The following is a 22,663-nucleotide window of genomic DNA, read 5'->3' as shown; positions in this document are numbered from 1 at the left end:
AGATTTGAAACTCGCAAGAAAATTGGAAACATCTTGCCCTTGTTTTGCTTTGTGTGATCTGACTATAGGCAGTCCTCAGGTTACACTGGACTCAACATACGTCGTTTCATGGTTATGTCGCCATCTTCCATTTATTTATAAAAAAAATTTAAAAAGTTCTGTCATTTCCATGTATGTACATATGTGCTTTATGTTTTTTTGTTATTTATTTACCACAAGTAAAGGTCAGGAGTTGTTATCTTTCTTTTAAATTTTTTTTATTGTTTCACTTCATTACTGCTGCATATGTGCTCCATGTGAGTGGCATAGGTGCTAATGTAGGTGGGTTCTGACTTATGCAGAAAATCACATTACATCACGCTGTAGGAACAGATCTCCAACGTAACCCGAGGACCTACTGTATAAAATAAAGCTTTGGCTTACAGGCTATGTCACTGTTTCCTCATCCAGGCACAGTGATCCACCTGGTCCCAACTGTATTCTCTTGTCTGTTTCTTTAATCCTTCACCACCCCTCCTCAGGTTCACCCTGGCCGTGCTGGACATGGTTCAATGGACATCTTAGTCTAATTATTGTTTTTATAGATATAATAAAACTTAATGGGAAACCCAAATAAGCATCAGTTTCCTTATATCTGCTAATAGAATCATCAGTTTACTTTTGCCAAACTCAGATTTACTTAATGAAAAAATAAGACCAAAAATGAGAGCATGAGAGAGAGAGAGGGAGAGAGAAAGAGAGAGAGAGAGAGAGAGAGAGAGAGAGAGAGAGAGAGAAAATACGATCAGAACTTTATCAGTAAGATGCTACCATGAAGAAAACCATAAAATGATTAAATATTGGCATATTTTTAATAATTACTACCTTCTACTTTACTGACTGCAAAAACAAAAAAATATAGTACCAAAAAATTACCACTTTCTATGGCAGACGTAAAGTAATATTTTAAAGTAAAATATAATAGATATAAAGTAGATTACCTTCCTTCATTGACGAGTTCAATAAAAGCCAGGCCTGCATTCTTCTGAATAGAATTCTGCCACTCCTAAAAAATAGCAGAAAATAGCTAAACAAATTTCACTCAGTAAATTATTTCTTAAAAACAACAATTATAAAAAAAATCACACATTTCAATTTCATACCTTAAATTTAAAGGAAAGATTGTGTTAAACATGCTACCTACGCAATGGAACCCCATGAGCACATGGGCATTAAAAAGGAAACAGTTGGCATTAAAAAGGAAAATAAACGAGTTAGCAAAAATTTGATTCTATATAAACAAAATAAGCCTATCTACAGTTATTTTGCCCTTTTCGTTCTATAACATGATATATCACTAATTTAACTTAAATCATTGGGAGTTGGGAAGGAAGAAAGGAAGACAGCAAAGACAACCAAAGACAGAGATTTTTGGTTTTGCTCTTTAAGAAAAAGATGCATCACCCCAAATGAGGGAAACACATAGTTAAGTAGTAAATAAACAAAACAAATAGTAGTAAATAAACATAATGGAAAACTGATGATTAATGATTGAGAAATAGACAAGAAAAATTCATGAATTTAGCTAGACAACTGTGAGCTAGAAAGCTATAGTTACTAGCCTATAAATTAGCAAAAGATCATCTAAATCTATTATCTATATTCTTTATGAATAAATTATTCATTAAAAAGCCTAGGGGGGAAATCAACCAGTAGAATGTGTACAAATAAATATTTCTAATTCTTATATCAAAACACATAAAATAAATGTTAATAAAACCAGGGTGGGCCTACCTGAATTGAAATATGGATTTGAGAAATACCAATGCATGTATGTGTATGTCTCAAGAGATATACACAGAATATACAGAATCTTTGTTTCTTAACACTAAGGAGGCATTTATAATCTACCTACATGATCTCCCTTAATTGATCTTTTTCTGTTCTTTTGCCAGGCTCAAAACAAAAGACAATGTTGGGCTACTTACCATTGCAACCATAAACTATATTCACATTTTCTGAATATAATACCTTTAAGATTTTTAAATTCCATGTCATTTCACCCGCCAATGACTACTTTGTTTCATGCCAAAATCCTTCTTTTTCCTCCCCGGCCTTATCCTTTCTTTTCTACATTCTCTTTTTTATCTCCAACTTTGTATTACAGTACTTCCTTGTATGTTCTGAAAACCCAAAGGTGACTCTCAGGACTAAAATGGCTATAAGCCCCAATTTTGTTACAGGATACCAGTTCATGAATAATGTCAGTAAGAACACACTAACAGAGTGGTTCTCAACCTTCCGGCCCTTTAAATACAGTTCCTCATGTTGTGACCCAACCATAAAATTATTTTTTCGTTGCTACTTCATAACTGTAATGTTGCTACTGTTATGAATCGTAATGTAAAGATCTGATATGCAGGATGGTCTTAGGCGACCCCTGTGAAAGGGTCGTTCGACCCCCACAGGGGTCGCAACCCACAGGTTGAGAACCGCTGCACTAACAGAACATATACAGTAGAATGGAAATTAAATACAAAGTCAGTTAGATATTTGAGAGTAGTGATTGGCTAGACCTGGGCGAGAAGATAAAGCAATGTGTTGTTGGAAAAAGAGTAAAACCACGGAAGTAATTAGATCTATGTTCTCAAACTGATTCGGACATGAAGAGGATACATCCGTGGACACAATTCACTTTACATATCTCTGTCTTAGATTCTCCCTTAAAATTTTCTTCCAGCTATATTACTCTGTGATTCAATAGCATGCAGACATTTAGAAATTAGTGACTCATGAAGTTTACAATATTCGCAATTCACAATTGTCACCCAACTGAAACAACAGAGGTCTTATATTTCTGAGATAAAGTAAGTCAAGAATACTAGATAGAAATACCTATTTAAAAGCCTTTTCTTTCTTCTTACAAAAATGAAATAGATAATACAAAAGAAAGCAATAGAATTCCATAAAGGAGTATATCCCTGAGAGAAGACCATGTGTCACTCCCTCCCCGTTTTTTAATAAGGAAGAAGGAGAGAGAGAGAAAAAATAAAGTAGAAACTGCAGGTTAACTTTTTGGATGCTGATGCAGATGATCCCACACCTCACTTCACCAAGTCTCAAAGAGTTGCCTAAACATACTAATGCACAGGGATTGGAAAGAGACACAGATGTAATGATAAAGGGACCTACAAGAGCCTTGAATATAAAAAATTCTCATGTTCTTGGAAGAGTCAGAAAATTACTCTAGACAGATGTACAAGTAGCTGAGGCTTTGAGGGCACAAGGTGAACACACCTGTGACCTTTGTTGATAGACAGCAGGGAATCAAGGGATGATGACAACTCAAGGGATGCCACAGTCAAGGAACAGCAGCACATACTCCCTCCTCAGCTCTTTACACAACACAGCAGCTCAGCAAGCAACATGGAAATCTGATAGAGCACCAGATTATGATGAGGCAAGACCTTAAACTGACAGAGTTCTCATTAAGATCACTTACTGGAAGGAAAATCTCAAAATGGAAATTAACTTTAATAGAAAGATATTTTTCTTGCTAGAAAAAAGGAAATAAAAAAGAAAGGCAAAGGATATCCTATAATTCTTAAATCACACATTTCATATTTAACAGATTCACTAATATTATTTTTCTCAAATCAGTTTTGTTTGATCTAAAACTCCAACAGGTGAGGCTTTTTACTACCTGTCATATAAAATTCAAAACTCTACTCTATAGGGAAAAAATATGTAACAGTAGAGAGACTAAAATTTAGTAGACAGGTAAATACCAATTTGATTTTCATTTATCTATACAAACTGACATTTACTTATAATGTAAAATCAGGAAGTGTAACACTTAAATTTCACAACGATTTAAAACAATGATTTAGGACAGATATAAAACTAGTTCAAGTTAGTATAACTATAAAAAATTTGCAATCTAAAAATTTGTATGCTCTTAACTTCGTATGTCACACAAAATATTTTAATTGAAAAACAAATTAGACATGAAGGGACAAATAGAAGTGGAAGAGTCCAATTTGTTATCAAAGCTCAGAAACAAAAATTTACTACTAATAATACATTAAGCTTCTTGTTTTCCCAAGCATCATGTATAACCCCACAATCGTTAACTTATAGTAACTAGCATCTAATCACCTGGAGAAAAACTTTTCCCTAGCTAAAAAAAAAATAAGACAAAATGAGAAATGAAGTGAAAATACAACTCTTACTTACACTTTTGGGTATGGGGACAAAAATCTCACAGTTCTCAAAGATACTAGTGAATTTTAATTTGTCTATAATACATTCATAATTATAAATTATTAACATTTAATAAGATGTCACATTTCAGGTATATAAAGACATGCTGATAAGAATTAAAAACACAGCCGAAACCGGTTTGGCTCAGCGGGTAGAGCGTCGGCCTGTGGACTGACGGGTCCCGGGTTCGATTCCAGTCAGGGGCATGTACCTGGGTTGTGGGCACATCCCCAGTGGGAGATGTGCAGAAGGCAGCTGATCGATGTTTCTCTCTCATCGATGTTTCTAACTCTCTATCTCTCTCCCTTCCTCTCTGTAAAAAATCAATAAAATATATTTTAAAAAAAAGAATTAAAAACACAGACAAAAAGAAACTGAAGCCTATGAGAATATAAAATTAATTTTTGTAATAAACTCAGCTGTTAGTCAAAGCCAACAAGTTTTCACCATACTAAAACATTATCCACAATCCTTAAGGAAGTTGCCAAAACTAGAAAGATGACTCACTAATCGTGCTATCCTACAGCATTTTTCTCCTCTTTTAAGATAATTATCAAAGAAGGCGTTAGTCTAAACAATTTTATAAACCACAGCTCAATATAACCTTTAGTGAGTTTTAATAGTTGAAAGAAAAGCTTAATGGTTATCGTCTTTCATGATCATTGCAATATTTCATCACAGTATTTACAATTATATAGTGATGCAAAATGCATAGTACCTTTAAAAGTCTTGGTTATTCTTTTCCCAGAGGTATTGGTGAAAAACACGTTAAAAGCCTCAAATCCAACCACTAATGCAACTAAGTAATTTCAAAACACATTTCAGCACTTTGGAGAGGAAGGACTCAAAACATAACATCTGAGTCAATAATTTCAGACTTGTTCTAAGCTGTATTTAATTGACCATCATTTCCTATAGCCATGATTGTTGACTAGACAATTTTTACTAAAATATACTCTTAGCTTACTAATGTTCTTAAGTCATACAACAACAAGATAGTATATATTAGTAAAATTATTAAATAAACAAAGTTCCACCAAATTTCAAATATGTGGCTTTGGTGGTAAAAGTCTAATTGTTTGGAGGAAAAAAATAAACTTCATTAGCAAAATAAGTCTATTACCCCCCCCCCACCACCACCACCATCAACAGTCAAATACAGAGAAAAGGGTACCAATTAAAATGCTATAATTAATTTATATTCATATTTAATTCTAACATCCTTAAAATAAATAAGAGAATAACCTCTGACATATTTTAGTGTACTGAATGCACTTAATAAATTTACCTAAATTTTAAAAACAATTCCCAGTATTATCATGCTATAAAGCAAATAAAATTCAGCCACAGAATGACAAGATAGACTACATATACTCCATCTTGCCATCTTTTATTTTGGAGGTGGGTTTCAAGCCATAAATGTTGACAGTAAATATAGTATCAATTTTTATTATGGTGGGTTAGATAGTCACCAAACTATCTTTTACTCTTTAAAAAAGGAATACAGCAGGTGACTGCAGGTTAAACTTAGCAAAAACCAAGGACAAAGATTGTAGAAAGGAAACAACAGTTTAAGAGAGAAAGTAAAAAATTTCTCTACAACCTGGAGAAAAATAAACTTGAAGAAGTAAACCAATGCTTGTTTCAGAACCCTAGAGAAAGGCCAGGATCAGAATGCACTGGATACATAGGAGCATGGTTGAGGGACAGTGATGAAAATAATTTAAATGACTGAAAGTTGGTGTAAAAAATAGAATCCCAGATCCTTTCCTCATAGTGTATGGCCATACCCACCATGGGAAAAGATTGAAACTTTACTTGCCAGATAAATAAACTTCTAGACACTATAAAAAGCCTTAATAAAGGCTATAATAAAATAAGATAACATGAAAGTAAACTTACTGAACTATGAGACTCTAAACAAAATTAAATAAGTTTTCTCTAAGAAAAATGAGAAGCCATAAAAAAGTCAAAAGTCCATCAATGGCAAAAGAGAGCTTATTCATCACCAGTAGACAACTCCCACAAAGATACATACTCTAGTAGATGTTACCTTTTGTGCAATACACTTAAATATCAACAGATAGCAAAGTGTCACTAGTCGTTAGAGGAAAGACTCTTTTGTCAATGACATACATACACCAAAAAAAAAAAAAAAAAAATAGGGGGGTCGGGTGGGGGGAGAAAAAACCTCATAAAAAAACAGACACCATTGTTAAGGCAGTAGAGAGAAAGAGATTAAAGAAAAGTATAATTAATAACATAAGAAAGATTAAAATTTTCATGTAAAAAAAAAAATCAGGGCAGGGACTTTGTTTTATTCCCTGGTATCTCTATGCTCCTACATCAAAGTTCTCTAGAAAAACAGAACCAATGGGTTAGAGATAGATTTTATTTATTTTAAGGAACTAGCTCACACAGGGTGACAAATTCCAAGATCTGCAGGGTGAGTTGGCAAGCTAGAGAGCCAATGGTATAGTTCTATTCTGAGTCCAAAAGCATAAGAATTAGGAAAACCAATGGCCTACTTCCAGTCTGAAGCCCAATAAGCTCAAACACAGAAAAAGCTCATGTTTCTGTTTGAGTCCAAAGGCAGGAAAGAGCTGATGTCCCAGTTCTAAAGCATTGAAGTAGGTGGAATTCTCTCTTACTTAGAGGATAGTACGCGCCTTTCTGTTCTATCAGGTTCTTCAACTGACTAGATGAGCAGCCCCGCACACCTTAGGAGAGCAATTGCTTTATTCGGCCTACTAATTTAAATGTTAATATTACACAGAAACAACCCAGAATCATGTTTGATCATATATGTGGACACACCATGGCTTAGTCAGGTTGACACATAAAATTAACCATCAAATCTTGCTACTTCACTACTCAAAAACGAAAATCAGAAAACTAAAAAATGCTCTTAAAAATTGAAAGTAGGCCTGGCATTGTGGCTCAGTTAATTACAGCTTTGTCCATAAACCAAAAAGTTGTGGGTTCAATCCCTGGTGGGGGCACATATGGAAGGTAACTATCAATGATGTTTCTCTCCCCCTCCCTTCCTCTCTCTCTAAAATCAATAAAACAAATTAAAAAAATCAATAAAATATCCTCAGGTAAGATTTAAAAATAACTTAACATGCCGAAACCGGTTTGGCTCAGTGGATAGAGCGTCGGCCTGCGGACTGAGGGGTCCCAGGTTCGATTCCGGTCAAGAGCATGTACCTGGGTTGCGGGAACATCCCAGGAGATGTGCAGGAGGCAGCTGATGGATGTTCCTCTCTCATCGATGTTTCTAACTCTCTATCTCTCTCCCTTCCTCTCTGTAAAAATCAATAAAATATATTTTTTTAAAAATAAATAAATAAATAAAAATAACTTAACAGTATAATATCAAACAAAAATTTTGAAAACAGTATTGGAAGCTGTTGTGAAAATCACTTCAAATAAAAGATAGAAAGATAATAGATGAAAATGGATACCAAAATTAGAAAATTAATCCGGATAGTTTAACATTTAACTAACAAGAGGTCTAGAAACAGAAACAAAAAAATAGAGAAAAAGAAATTCCCATATACTAATAAATAATTCAAGTAAATTCCTCTGAACACATGCATTTACTTTTTCAGACTGACAAGGTTTACATAAAATACCAAAGACAGTGCGATTTAAAATATTCACACATGCCAAGGCACAATCCAGTAACAATATCCACAATTTTTAAAATAATAAAAATACTAAAAAGCTGTCAGGGAGAAAAAAAATTTTGAAGAGATTATAATTTTCAGTCTCTAATACTTATATATCCAAACAAGCTATCAATCAAATATGAAAGTTAAATAAGACATTATCACACAGCAAAATCTAAAATATTCTACCCCTCGTGCATTCTTTCTCAAGAAATTACAAAGGATGGGCCTCATCAAAATTAATACAGACATCCAACTATCATCCTCCATCCCTATTCTCCTTTAATTTTCCCATGACATACTTATTACCTCCAGATTTTTTGTCTTTACCTTTGTTTTATTCTTTACTATATTCTCAGTGATAGAACAGTGACCAGCACATACATAGAAAGTGATCAATAAATGCTGAATCAATGTACTTTTTAAAAACAGGACATGATGGGATACAGGAGATACAAATTAAAGCACAAGAAAGGAAAGAAAAAAGTCCAAGATTGATGATAAAAGAAGCCTCCAGGCCTAAAAAGTAACCAATCCAGAATGAAACAGGAGAATAGATAACTCCAGGCACTGTATCTTCAAGAAAAACTATTGAATCAATAGATAGAAGGTTGGGTTTGATCACACTGGTAGAAATTTTAGGAGTCCAGTGAAAAACTTAGCAGCAAATCTGTGGAGGATATAAAATTTTTAAATAAACAAAAGATAGAAAATTATTAATTCTAGGATAAAAATGAAAGAAAAAGACAAGCAAGAGGGAGGAAGGAAAGAAGGGAGAAAGGGAGGAAGGGGGAAAAGAAGGAGAGGGAAGGGAAGAAGGAAGGAAGGGTAACCATGGTATATTTTGTAGTTCTGCCATGAATACTTACTTACACTGTCACAATAATGTAAATGCTAAATATGGCTTTAACTAAATATTATGATGTAACTGTACTGTACATGAGGGAAGTGTGAAACAGAAAGGGAGAGCAATATAAGTACTCAATGGTCATCTTTCATGAAAGACATTAGACAATGTCCAAAATATAAAAATCAATAAATAGCTATTGCATCACTTAGAAATATAAGGAAAAACTAGCAGAGTCAACAACTAAGAGATTTGAATGTGGTTCCTTTCAGAAAGTAGAATCCAGGGAAAAGAAAGAAGTTAGGCAGGGAACTATCATTTTTCAATTTCAGTACTATAAAATTTTTAGATTTGTGAAATAATACATCTCTTCCTTAATAAATCATATAACATATTAAAAATCATATGCTCTAAATGAAGAACAGTAAATGAAAATAAAAACATTTTTCTGACTGTATGATAGCTATTTATCCAAAATTATTCTGAAATCTCTCTGAACAATAGCATAAGCATTCAATTTTCACAAATACTGATAGCAAACCTAGAAAAATATAAATGTATCATGAACTATTAAGAATTTTTCTTTTTTTTAAAGTCAGTATTCTACATACTACCAAATGAAATTAACTTTATTGGGACTTGCAATAAAATATTCTCCTCTTTTTAAAGTACTAATCTAAGGATCAAAATATAACTTAAGTTAAAGAAACAGTCCGGCCAGTGTTTCTCAGTGGTTGAGCGTTGACCCATGTACCAAAAGGTTGCCATTTTGATTCCTGGTCAGGGCACATGCCAGGGTTGTGAGCTAGATCCCTAGTGGAAGCGTGTGGGAGGCAGCCCATAGATGTTTTCCCTCTCAGAGATGTTTCTTTCTTTCTCTCTCTCTCTCTCTCTCTCTCTCCCTCCCTCCCTCCCTCCCTCCCTCTCTCCCTCCCTCCCTCCCTCCCTCCCTCTCTCCCTCCCTCCCTCCCTCCCTCCCTCTCCCTTCCTCTGTAAAAATCTTTAAAAGAAAAAAATAATTAGTTAATGAAGATGCCTGGCCAATGTTGCTCAGTGTTTAGAGGGCCAGTCCTCACACAAAGGTCGAGGATTGTAGTTTGCTCTGAACCCCTGGTTGATCGAGATGTGTGCAGGAGGCAACCAGTTGATGTTTCTCTCTCATGTTGATGTTTCTCTCCCTTTCTCCCTCCCTTACACTCTCTCTGAAAAGCAATGGAAAAAAATTCCCTCAGGTGAGGATAAAAAAAAATAAAGAAATGAATACTTTGTTAACAAAAACCTAAACTCATATTGAACTATTTCATTTTTCTTATTAAAAAATATAAAAATGTACAGGCTTGTGCTATTCAATGAAATATCATTATTAATACTTGAAGATGTTACAGTTACATATGCCTTTGTAAAATAAATTGAATTTGTTGGATATAACTCCCATTACCTAAATAGATGACAGAAAAACTGTTAAAATTCAAAGGAGGAGGCCACAAAGGAGAGCTCAAATGAGGCAGGGAATGTATTAACACAAAATTGAGAACCATATTATACACAGGACTAAAGGTCAAAACTAGAGAAAACTTGTTCATGTTCAAGATACAGTAATCTTAAGTGCTCAAAGTAAACTATCAAGAACTTTTCAACAGTGTTTGCACTTTGTGTCAGCACTCTCTCAGCAGCATATCTAACACAACCTGAGTCACCTCAGACCAGGAAAGAATATACCATAATAGTGAAGGGCAGGTCTTACTCCACTGTCTCTTTAGAGGGTAAAACAAATCATTACAAGAAATAGCAAAATAAAATACTGCCCTTTGGAAAGATTTGGTTTCAAAATTTTGTGAACATATACTTCTAAAATGTACATTGTACCTCTATAAATATTATGGCTCAGTTTATAAATGAAATATATTACATATACAGATAACTACAAATTGAGCTAAAAGAAAATTCTATTAAAGTTGGATTAGCAAATGGTTCGATTTTATAACTGCTTATTTAACAAATATTTTAATGTGTACTATATACAAAGAATTGAATATTGAGAAAATAACTACTGGATTTACAAAATAAAACATGCAAATATTTTACAATAAAAAAACCTGAGATAACATGAAATCAATTATGTAATTACTATAAATATAGCTTCAAATTACGTGTAAATAATCACTCAAAAACAATAATCCCCTTGCTATTGTGTTTAAGCATATATTAAAATATATTTGCAAGTGCCTTTGAAAATGTATTTAAACATTTCCAGGAAAAACATTCTCCAACGAATAATGATCATATGAATAACTCCCAAACTGGCATCAATTCTGTCAAGATCTCTCACTAATCAATACAGAAAGCTTAATTTCAAAAAAGGTGACAAAACTTGCTGTAATCCTTTCCAGTCACAATCTCTCAACAGATGATCATTAAGTTTATACCAGGGCCTCACATTCAGGAGCTATATAAATGTGTCCTATTAGTACATGGTCAGTCTGTTTGGCAACTCCAGTTCTCCAGACATATGGCAACTGCTGCCCTTTGAGGTCTGAAGTCAAGTCTTTAGGGAATCTCAAAGCCTGCACTGAAATTACAAGGAGTGTTCATTAGAGACTGCTGGAGAGGAAACATGAAAGACTTCCATTAAAACTATATAAAACAGCTAATTATTTTTAAAATATTTTTAAACCACCTGATATATTCAGCTACAAAAAAAAGTATTTACATACAGAATTATTCTTTAAAGCACTGCTTTCAGGACATGAGTGCAAATAGCTTTCTTCATGCCTCCCATCAGCCACCTCAAAACACCTAACATTCATTTTATAAGCATATCAAGATTTTTATATCGTTGGAGAGAATAAATTATCTTATACCTCTAAATTCTTCCTATAGATCACTGTAAACATTTATTAAATGAAGGTATTTTTAGAGGCAAAGTTTTACTTTATAATAGTTTTGAATAATATATACTGTTAATAATCTCAGGCAGACACGCATGTGTTTCTTTTTAGATGTTTATTTTTTATCCAAAAAAGTCTGCCTCTATTTCATTTTTATTCCATTTCTAAATAAAATCATTAAAATGTTGTAAGTACAAAATAATATAAATTATTAATCTACCTATGAATGGCATGTATCAGATATTATAGAAAATATATGTAAATTCTGAACCCTGTATATTTTGTTAACCAATGTCATCACAGTTAATTCAATAAAAAGGAAAAAAGAAAACATATGTAGATTCAAATGTTTAAAATGAAAAGAATGTCAACAAACTGACAAGAATTCAAAGAAATCACGTCTTTTCTTTCTCAGGATTTTGAAAAATATAAAAAGTATAAAGATTTTCTAATTAATAATAGTTGCCGTTTTAACTTTTTGAATGTATAGACTTTTTAACTTCAGAGAACAGTTATTTATTAAGCTTCGCAACAAAACAATACCACTGCAGAATTTTATTTCAGTAACAAATCTCCATAAAATGTTACATAAAGTTCATTAGCTTGCCTCAATCATTTCTTGAACTCACATATATGTTGATTTCTGACAGCCTAATTCCAAAAAGCAATTACAATCTCAATCCATACGTAAAAAGATAACAGAAAGCAAGTACGCTAAACCAGTTTAAAAGAATAAAAATCTAAAGAAAACAGATTACAAATGATTTATATGAATGCCTAGTGCTGAAGTTAATTACAAGTAACCCAATAAAATAGTGCCTTTATTATTGTACAGCACGTAATAGCTTTAGATGTAAAAACCAGAACTCCTTCTGCTGACTTTTGCATGCCCAATCCCACAGCACACAACATTAAGAATTAAATATGTAGTAAATAAGGCACATAGAAAACAGCAGTTTTTAACTAAAAGCAGAAAACTCTCCTGCTGTTTAACCATTTGGGGTCTTCCACTCTGAACAGTGACCACTGTAAACTGATACTACATATTCACTGAGTAAATCCTTAATGCTAACATAAAGTGAACTTTTAATTTCAGTGTTCAAAGCTTTATGTCAAAAAATAAATAATTATGAAAGAGCATCACATTACTTTCAGCATTCAATAGGAGCATATAAGTTCTTTTTTTTAATTTTCATTAAATTTAATGTTAATGCTGTGAAATATGGTATCTTCAGAATTAGAGTTTTGCAAACCTCACACTATATCTAGCTTTTATACAGCTTTGGTCCTGATTTTAAACACCCACGTCTTAGACACACATAGTGCATGCTACAGTTACATGGTATTGTTGTTCATAACCACAATCTGTAGCCAATCATAGTACGCTTAATTACTTTCTGGGAAAAAGCCCTTAATCCAGAATGTTTCCATAACTCTTTCAAATATTTATCAATGTATCTAATGAGATATTAGTTGATACCAACTTTAAGTATAATGCAGAAGTCCTAAGACATGCTATGAATAAATATCATGCAGTCCATTCTTTGACCTACAACATAACTGCAATAGTGATATGATGAAGTACTTCATAAGCTGCTTTTGCTGTACCAATAAATTAGTACTGATGAAACAAATAATCAGCAGTGCATCTCTCTGGCAGTATTTTATTCCTATCAATTTCATCCCAATTAAAAATTTTTATTTGCTATTTTTTCTGGGTCAATAACTTCACAAATTAGAATTTATCTCCTTGACTACTGTGAAACATTTTAAAGGTAGGAATCACTACTTCTTTGAGTTCTCAACAGTACTTGATTCAATTTTTCATATAACAAACATTCAGATGCTTGTTAAAGAAACTATAATTCAACATTGTTAGGTGAAGGAGGGAGGAGCAACTACTCTAAGAACACTCAGATCTTCACAAGATTAGTTTCCTGTGCTGCTATGACAAACTGCCACAAATCTGGTGGCTTAAAATATTTAGAAGTTCGTTCTCTCTCAGTTCTGGAGATGAGAAATCTAAAGTCAGTTTCACTGAGCCAAAAATCAAAGTATCAGCAAAGTTGCACTCCTGGAGGTTCTAGGGGAGAATCTGTTCCTTGTCTCTTCCATCTTCTGGTACCTGTCAGCATTCCTTGGCTTGTAGCTACATCACTCTCTGCTCATCTTCACACTGCCACCTTCTCTGTGTGCCTAACTCTAATCTCATTTAGGGCCCACCCAGGTAATTCAGGAGTATCCCCTTATCTAAAAATTCTTGATCACAAAGAACAAATAAAGTAACATTCATGGGCTTCAGTTATTTAACATGGATATTTTTGGGAGAGCCATATTTTAGTCTGTCACATTAGAGAAACCAAATTAAAGCAACAGAAACACCAAGCTGAGGAAAAGTAAACTTTGCTAACAAGTTCAAAAAAATTCAAAAGAAATGAAGACCGTTTTTAAAAATTAGTCTATTATGGCAAGAGCTGGAAAATTATTCAAGCAAGTCAACTTCTGCTCCAAGTGTTGGTTCTAATAGTGAATCAGTTGTGACTGGTTTTAATTGTGGTTCCAGAAATTCAGTTTAATTTGCTATGTATAAAGCTACCAGGCTCCAGGAAACTGAAAGCTGCACAGCTAAACTGCTAATAACAAACAGGTATCACGAAGAGCAACTTCTAATAATCAGCAGAAAAGCAATGATAGCACTCCCAAATGTCCAAGTAAGTAAGACAGCAGGCCAGGCTTGAAGTAACTGATAAGAAGTAGAAATCTTATTTTTTTAAAATTCTCCCGTTTGCTTTTTCACTGCCAGTGGCAAACCTATTTTCTTCCTTAGCTTACCATAGTACCAAACAGAATCCTATTTTTGTAAGTTAGTGCCAAAACAATAGGGAATCTTTGCAATGGAGATAAATGTGAGACAACTCTGCAATATCAAGTCAATGTATAAGCTTTCTTGGGTAAGGAACAGATCATCTTTCCTCTGAAAAAGGAACAGTAAGAAACCAAAATTAAATTTGCCCCCAATTATGTAGTATCTGATAACAAGAATAACCTGACAAACCAACTGACCCAAAAAGACAATACTGCTGTTTTACTTGAATGCCTAATGAAAACTTGAGCTTCCAAATAAAGAACTTTCAAAATTATATAATCACTATCAAAAAGAATGCACTGTGCACCCATATTTAGGACATTAGTATGTATATATATATTCACACTCACTATATGTAAAAGCACACTGCACACAAGAGAGACTCAGGAGGATGTGGAGAACAGGTTTAAAGTTAGAGAATTTGGTGGGGTTTTTTGTAAACTACCCAGAAATTGGTGAGATGCATATAATGTTTATGTAAAATATTAGAACACTATTTGCAAGGCAGCATAGAAATAAGTATAAACTAAATTAAAACAGCTATCAGAGACCTTGCAAATAAGAAAGAAATGTCTGAATTCGATAAGACAGTAAGTAAACTACAGCTCCCCTTCGAAAAGAACTATGAAGACATTCTCCCAAAAAAATAAATTTGTCAGTATGCACTGAAAGAGGTAAAATCAACAGAAAGGAAATGGGTCATTTCACTAATTCAGGAATAAGCCAAATCAGTGATTCTTTATACAGGCATTTTTCAAATGATACTTCCTTTTGTCCTTTCCTGTCTCCCCCACTCTGACAGTCTGAAGCTCAGAATCATCGTAACACACTTCCCTGGTAATGATGTATTTGGCAATAAAAACAGTTGATTAGTAGTAAACTACACCAACTGACAGAAGAGTGCAGTATTTCTATACTATGGTAACACAAGAACTATGCTAAAAGTAATGTAGTAAAACTAGAAAGTTGTGAAGTATATAAGAGATCCTAAGACAACTGTTATAGTAACATCAACCTCACTTGTATTCAGGTATACTATACTGACTTTCCTAAAGCAGCTGTCATTATAGCTAGCCCAGGAAATGGGGAACCACACCTTTGGGAGCCTATGGAAAATACTAATGTTACCCATTATTGTTGCCTACATAAAAAAGGCCAAAATCTGCTAATCTATTAATCTCTTCTAGCTCTAATATTCTATGTTCAAAGTGAACATAGAATAGATTGGGCATATAACTGCAAAAATGATAGAAAATAATGTAAAAGATGCTGCAGAATAATAATGGTGGACTGATTTTGAAAGTCCAGAATATGAACAAATTAATTTCATAAAAAGAAAACAGGCAACATTGAAAATACTAAATAGAGAGGATTTTGTGTGCTATAAAAACACTTAAGAGTCAGAATCTAATAACTTTAATTTATAACCTACTTTGCTCTATGGACTGTTCTACATATATTTACATATATTATCCAATACAATTTTTATTACATCCATTTCACTCAATAAGAAAGTAAGATCCAAGCATAGGAAGTAATTTGCCCATGGTTACAGAATTAATAAGTGGTAGAGGGGAAAAAATTTCTTAAGATTCAAAAATCTATCATCACAGCATTTCCTGGTCTCAGCCATCCAGTTCTTAAGATACTGTCCAACTCCAGTATCTGAAGAATTTACTGCTAGAGAAACAAATATATAACCTTTAGGGTTCTGATTCTTATTTCAGGCAAAAATTAAAGTTCGACCATTCGATTTTGTAAACATTGAACACATGCTTCTGGAAGCTCATAAATAAAATGGCAGCTTAACTTAAAAGAGCTGTCTGACTTTAAAATGCACAATAGATTGAGTATATATGCTATTACTAATACATAATAATTGTCCCTTCCTAAATTTTGCTATTATATATTAATGGTATATATCAGGGTACTAAATTACTAAATAACTATTTGATCTCAGAGCCAACTGAGGCAAACAAGGTAAGCAGTTTCAACAGAAAAAACTGAATCTGGATGGTAAGAACCCTGATTACTCTGACTAAAATCCATTAAATTATATACTACCTATGAAAAAAATGTGGATGAGAATATAGCTGAGTTTCACATAATTATCAGAGTTTGGTATTAAACAAAAACAATCTTAAGCTTTACACTTTTAACTTAGCCTTTCTATAACATACTACTGAACTTCAGTAGATTAAGTTGAAGTAATAGAGAAAAAAAAGAAAGTAAAACCCCCGCAGTAGTAGCTGAGGAGACATAGACCTGTAAAACCAAACGAAAATGTTATGCTAAGAATATTCCCATTCATGTATTCTTCCTTCTTGCTAACTCTTTCTAATCCCAAATTTAAAGGACCAGTTGTAAAAAACAGCAGGGTGCTAAATTAAAGCACACTTTATTTTCAGACGTCTCCATCCTCATAGGCTGACTTCCTGTCAGGAAGAGTTTCATTTCACTGAATACCCCAATCAGCAGGGAGTTTGCAGAATTAAGTGCCAGTTGATATTACTTCGTTTTGCATTTGCCACCCTAGAGAATAATGTTCAAAGATCTAGTTATATAGTCAGCATGGTATCATCCTTCTGACTAGACTGCCAAGCCACAGGGTGTAAGGCCAGTTCCACAAAATTTCCCTTAAAAGGTTGTGTTTCCCAAATCCTAGTGTGCTAGTGAATCAACAGGATGCCTGTATTTCAGAATAAATCCTGCATCTAAATTATGCTTTCTTTTGGTTGTAACATAGCACTTTAAATTAATATTGAAGGTCAGCATTTAGATTCAAATAAAAACCAACTGATATTCATTAATCCATCAACCTAAATATTTTATTTTTTAAAAGTACTTTAGTCTAATTTATTTTGTTTTTAATGTTTTTGCTGTTTAAAAGACAAATGCATCTTAAAAGCAAGTTATCTGTTATATATTTTGAATCAAACAAAAGCCTAGCTATTTTATAATATTAGCATACAGTTATTAAATTGACTTGTGATACTTTAAAAATTTTAGTGCATTTAAGATTTTCATGATCAGTTAATCTACCTTGATACCTTCTCCAACTTCCATAAACTTCCTATCATGCTTCAAAGGCATTTAGTTCCTAATTATAAGGTCAACTGTTTCTATTGTACACAAAAATAAGGTAATTCTAAGCATTTCAATATAAAACAGCCTTTGTGATTTTAAGGATAAAGCAGTCTCAGCAGCTGTAAAGCAAAACTAAGTGATCGTACTAGAAGCCTATTTTTTATCCTGATGTTAATCACTACCCTACTGATTTTCATCCATTCATAATCAAAAGGTCATAAGCACTGACAATAACAAAACTTAGTCACAATCAATGTACATCCATTAACTCTATACATACATTCTAAGGATGAGTTATAAACATATCCAAGAGAAGAGATAACATTATGAAAAGGTTGAAATATTAAATTATATTGATCCTAGCGGAATCATACTACATATAAACTGTTCTTTAAGAAGCCAATTGCCCCTAAAATCCTAGTTACACTGAAAAAGGTTAGGCTGGTTACAAAGGAAATAAAATTATTTATTTACAATATATCAAAGTATAAATTTCAATATTTAATGCATTTTGCAGATTGTTGCCATGCAAGATCCTTTAGCACACAAAGAAAAAATAGTGAGATCTATTCAATATTAAACTTAGGGTTAGATCTGCATAAATAGTGTAAAAAATACCCACACACAGCGACACAACTGGTTAAACTTAAGTTGCTCTAGGAAGAATACCAACTCTTACTGTAATCACTTTGAAAGATCTATTTCTTCAGAAACAACATATAAATTGGAAGAAACAGATCTTTAGAAGTGATTCAGAAACAACATATAAATTGTGTCCAAATTAACCTACAAAGGAGAGAACAAGTGGCTGAGATAATTCCTTCTGAATGAAGCAAAAATAATCACTGTTTTATGAAGAAAATGCTGGCTATAATTTTGCATATCTATTTATTTTATTTAATCGCTGTGATTGGAGAAGCAGAGAAAAACAGAAGCACAATACTTAAAAGGAGGCATTTCCTGCATTATTCACTATCTCATTTCTGAGGTAACAGCAGCTCTTGCCAAATTATAATTTACAAAAATTATCCAAACATACTATGGCTATAAAAAGGATTCTGTGATCAAATATACTAATTTTATTCCCATTACAGAGTCAACATTACATTATTACATACATACCTATTACACACACACATACTTACTAAAGAACTTCAGGGGCATTCCAGGATAGAAACCTAATTAAATTTAAACCAACATTTTCCAAACTTATTCAGCACTGTATGCTTTTCTCCACACAACATCCATTATCATCACACAGTACACACATTGGAATTTGCTATACTGGAACATCTGGATAGCAAATAAGCACATGGCTACCACAAATCCAACCAAGGAAAATTAGAGGTACTAGAAAGAATTGAGAAAATGTTTTTGAGAACTTTAGTATCTATTAATCCTGATCATTCACAGCTGATGGGAATGTAAACTCATACAGTCACTATGGAAAACAGTATGTCAGTTCCTTGAAAAATTAATAAACGAATTACCATATGAGCCAGCAATCCATCTTGTGGGTATCTATCCACAAAACTCGAAAATATTTATTTGCGAAGATATACGTACCCCTATATTCATTGCAGCATTATTCACAGTGGCCAAGACATGGAGACAACCAAAGTGTCCTTCGACAAATGATTGGATAAATATATGGTACATATATACTATCAAATACTACTCAATAATAAAATACTGCCATTTGCGACAATATGGGTGGACCTGAAGAATATTATGCTAAGCGAAATAAATCAGTCAGAAAAAGCTAAGAACCGTATATGATTTCACTCATATGTGGGATATAACAATGAAACTCATAGACACAGACACAGTATGGTGGTTACCAGAAGGAAGGAGTCCAGGGGAGAAGTAAAGGATAAAGGGGGCCATTTATGGAATATATTGAACAACATAAACTGATGCATAAAAACAGATCCAGAGACAGAGAAGCATCAATCAGATCATCAAACCTCAGAGGGAAGGCAGGGGAGGGCGGGGGTAAGGAGGAGAGATCAACCAAAGGACTTGTATGCCTGCATATAAGCCTAACCAATGGACACAGACACCAGGGGGGTGAGGACATGAGCGAGGGGGTGGGGGTGGGGCAATGGGGGGATAAGGACACATATGTAATACCTTAATCAATAAAGAAAAATAAAAGAAAAGTAAAATAAATAAATAAATAAATAAATAAAAAGGATAAAGGGGGCCAAATATATGGTGACAGAAGATGATTTGACTTTGAGTGGTGGACATACAATGCAATATACAGATCATGTATCAAAGAAATGTACACTTGAAATCTATATGATCTTTTTAACCAATGTTACCTCAATACATTTAATAAAAATAATGATATTTATACAATTATATAACTATCTGATTAAATAGTAATTATATGCTGCATGTTGGAGATAAAACAAGAAACAAAACATAGTGTTTGTCTTTAAGGAACTTCCAGTTTAATGGGAGAGAAATAAAAATCACAGGCAATTTAAATAAAGAATAAAATTACCATAATATGAGTCAGTGAATGCTTTGGGTCAGTCCCTCACTAGGCTTAGAGTGTGGGGAAGAGAGGAGTCCAAGAACCTTTCCAGAAGAGATTGCAATTTGGCTGGTAGCTGAATGATCAACTTATTCCATATTCATTGGGTAGCCATCATGTGCCAAGAACTTGCTGGGTACTAAGTATACTTTAATAGGCCAAACAGAAATAGCTGTTGCCTTCATAGGACCTAGAGTATAGAAAGACTGACAATAAAAACAAATAAACTAGCCTATGTATACTTAAAAAATTTGTGGTATATTCTATGATGAGCACCAAACTGGAGACAAGCTACTGACTACATATATGAGAATCTGAAAGCAGAATAATTAAGCTGAGTTCTCAATGATGTGAAGAAGCTAGCAATTAGTCACCAAATTTGAAGGGGGGAGATGTTAATGAAAGAAAAAGCACATATCAAGACATAAAAATATGATGGTATATTTGGGTAACTTTAAGCAGTTCAGCATAGTTTGTGAACAGACAGAACAATGTTGTAAGAATGAGGTCTACACAGTAAGAGGGACCTAAAAACAAAGGACATCTTTGTGCCACAGTAGAGTTGGTTTGCTTCCTGTCCCACCTGGGTTTGTTTAAACTATCTACTATACTCAAAATACTCATCCCAGCTATAAAAAGGAAAAGGTCATAAAGTAAAAAGTCAAGGGTAGTAATGTTAATATCATGTATTTACAAAGGATAAATTCAAAAAGGAAAATGAAACCAGAATTGGAGAAATTATAGGAGAGAGTGAAGAGAAGAAAATTTTCTATAAAGATTTAAAAAAAAAAAAACTCAATTCAAAAAAATTCAAAGCACAAAACTGACACAAAAGAATCATAACAATAGTGACATATGGTTCATACTATGAATATTATCATTTTTAAATTCATAATTCAGGGGTATAGAAAGAAACCCTTGAATCAAAAATGACCAACCTTTATATCATCACCTTCATGTGAATAAAATATTTCCCATAACAACAATCTACATATACTGATAAAAATTTTTGAAGAAAAATCACAGTAGCACAGTATTTTAAATTAACTTTTGTTGCTGATTAATTACTCAGACAGGATGCCAGGCCAGACTACATGGTACTTCTAGTTTTTCTATATACTCCCTGCATTTCTGATAAATGGGAAAAGAATAGATGACCTGGCAGAAGGCTCAGACAATAATATGTGATTTACAGGACATGAGTGCAGCTACCAGAAGATTTATCTGACAACCCTCTCCGATAGTGGACTGTTGAGTATCCGATGGAATGATTTCTAGTCTAGAAAGTCTACTACTGAGTAGCCATACACATTATTTATTTATTAGATGTTTTGGGTTGAAACCATTTTTAAATGATGCACTTCACAATGCGCAGTCATAAATTTAGCTTTAAACCCAAGAAGGGAGGTAGTGTTATTGGAATGTATGTCAGACTGAATTAGGATGAGCAACACAACGCTTTTATAAAGTGGCCTTGAATGCAATGTCAATTCTTTCAAAAATAATATTAATGTCAAATGAGCAAGATACAAACACTTTAAACAACACTAGAGTAATATTACTTGAACTATTTAACATTTTCTTTAAATTCTTATAGATTTCTATGAAGTTTATGCACCTACACAACAAATACCAGAAAGAAATAAGTTACATGTTTATGAAAAGCTGAATCTGAAATATAATTGAGTACTTGTTCAATTTTCTTCTGTACATCAGAGAGTACACAGTTTTCTAAAGAAAGTAGACAGTCTTATTTTAAAGAAGATATAAATCATGTATAGGAGCTTAAGTAGTTCTTATTTTATATGGAATTTGATACATGATTAAACCTAATTTAATAAACCTTAAATATATGTTTTTACTCAAAAATATACTGATGAGTATTTTAAGAAAGCTTTTCAAAACTAAATAACATTTTGCCTAAATAAGGTTAAGACTTAAATGGGATAAAATATAACATGGTTTCCAATCAACCTATTAATTGAGTGGATATTGAAAAATATAATCCTTACTTGAAGCTTTAAGAAATTATATAGTGCCCTGTTTGTTCTTAATGACAGCAAATTAAGAATGAACATTTCCTCATTTCTTAAATTTAGACTCCATACTCTCTGTTGTAATAAAATGTGGATAATTTTTAGCAAAATGTTTAAAAGGATGCAAAAACATAAGCTTTGAATGAATTCAAGAAAAATAATCAGAAGATGGTTGACTGTCATGAAATTAACACCAACTAATTTGTAAAGTTTTAAATCAAATTTGCAGATATTAAGTTCATAAGCATATCCCATTATTTATGTGATTAAAAAAGGAGTTTTTGACCTGATCTTTCGATCTTTGGCACTCAATCCTCTCCATCTCCTCTTAAAAAATTAATTAAAATTTTAGCAGGATGCTAGCTTTTCACTTCCCATCCTATCTCAGACTAAAAAAAATTATCAATCAAACTCAAGGCATCCCCACCCAGTATCTGCAAAATGTCGACTTCAAATTCAATTTCATATCTCTTAAGCT

General features: G+C 33.1%; 1 protein-coding gene across 5 annotated transcripts in view; it reads right to left on the bottom strand.

The window, feature by feature from the left end:
* LRBA (LPS responsive beige-like anchor protein) overlaps positions 1 to 22,663 on the bottom strand; it is a gene marked incomplete at its 5' end in the record, with an annotated part of 554,145 nt that overhangs the window by 369,071 nt on the left and 162,411 nt on the right. For all 5 annotated transcript variants that reach the window (XM_081090942.1, XM_081090941.1, XM_081090943.1 and 2 more), the window contains one exon: positions 981 to 1,045. In XM_081090942.1, the coding sequence (XP_080947068.1) occupies positions 981 to 1,045 (65 nt within the window). The remainder of the gene's footprint in view (positions 1 to 980; positions 1,046 to 22,663) is intronic.

This window comes from Myotis nattereri, assembly GCF_964212035.1.
Source record: "Myotis nattereri genome assembly, chromosome: 5".
Classification (NCBI taxonomy): Eukaryota; Metazoa; Chordata; class Mammalia; order Chiroptera; family Vespertilionidae; genus Myotis; species Myotis nattereri.
Note: the sequence above shows the minus strand (reverse complement) of the source record. Positions and strands in the feature narration are given on the sequence as shown.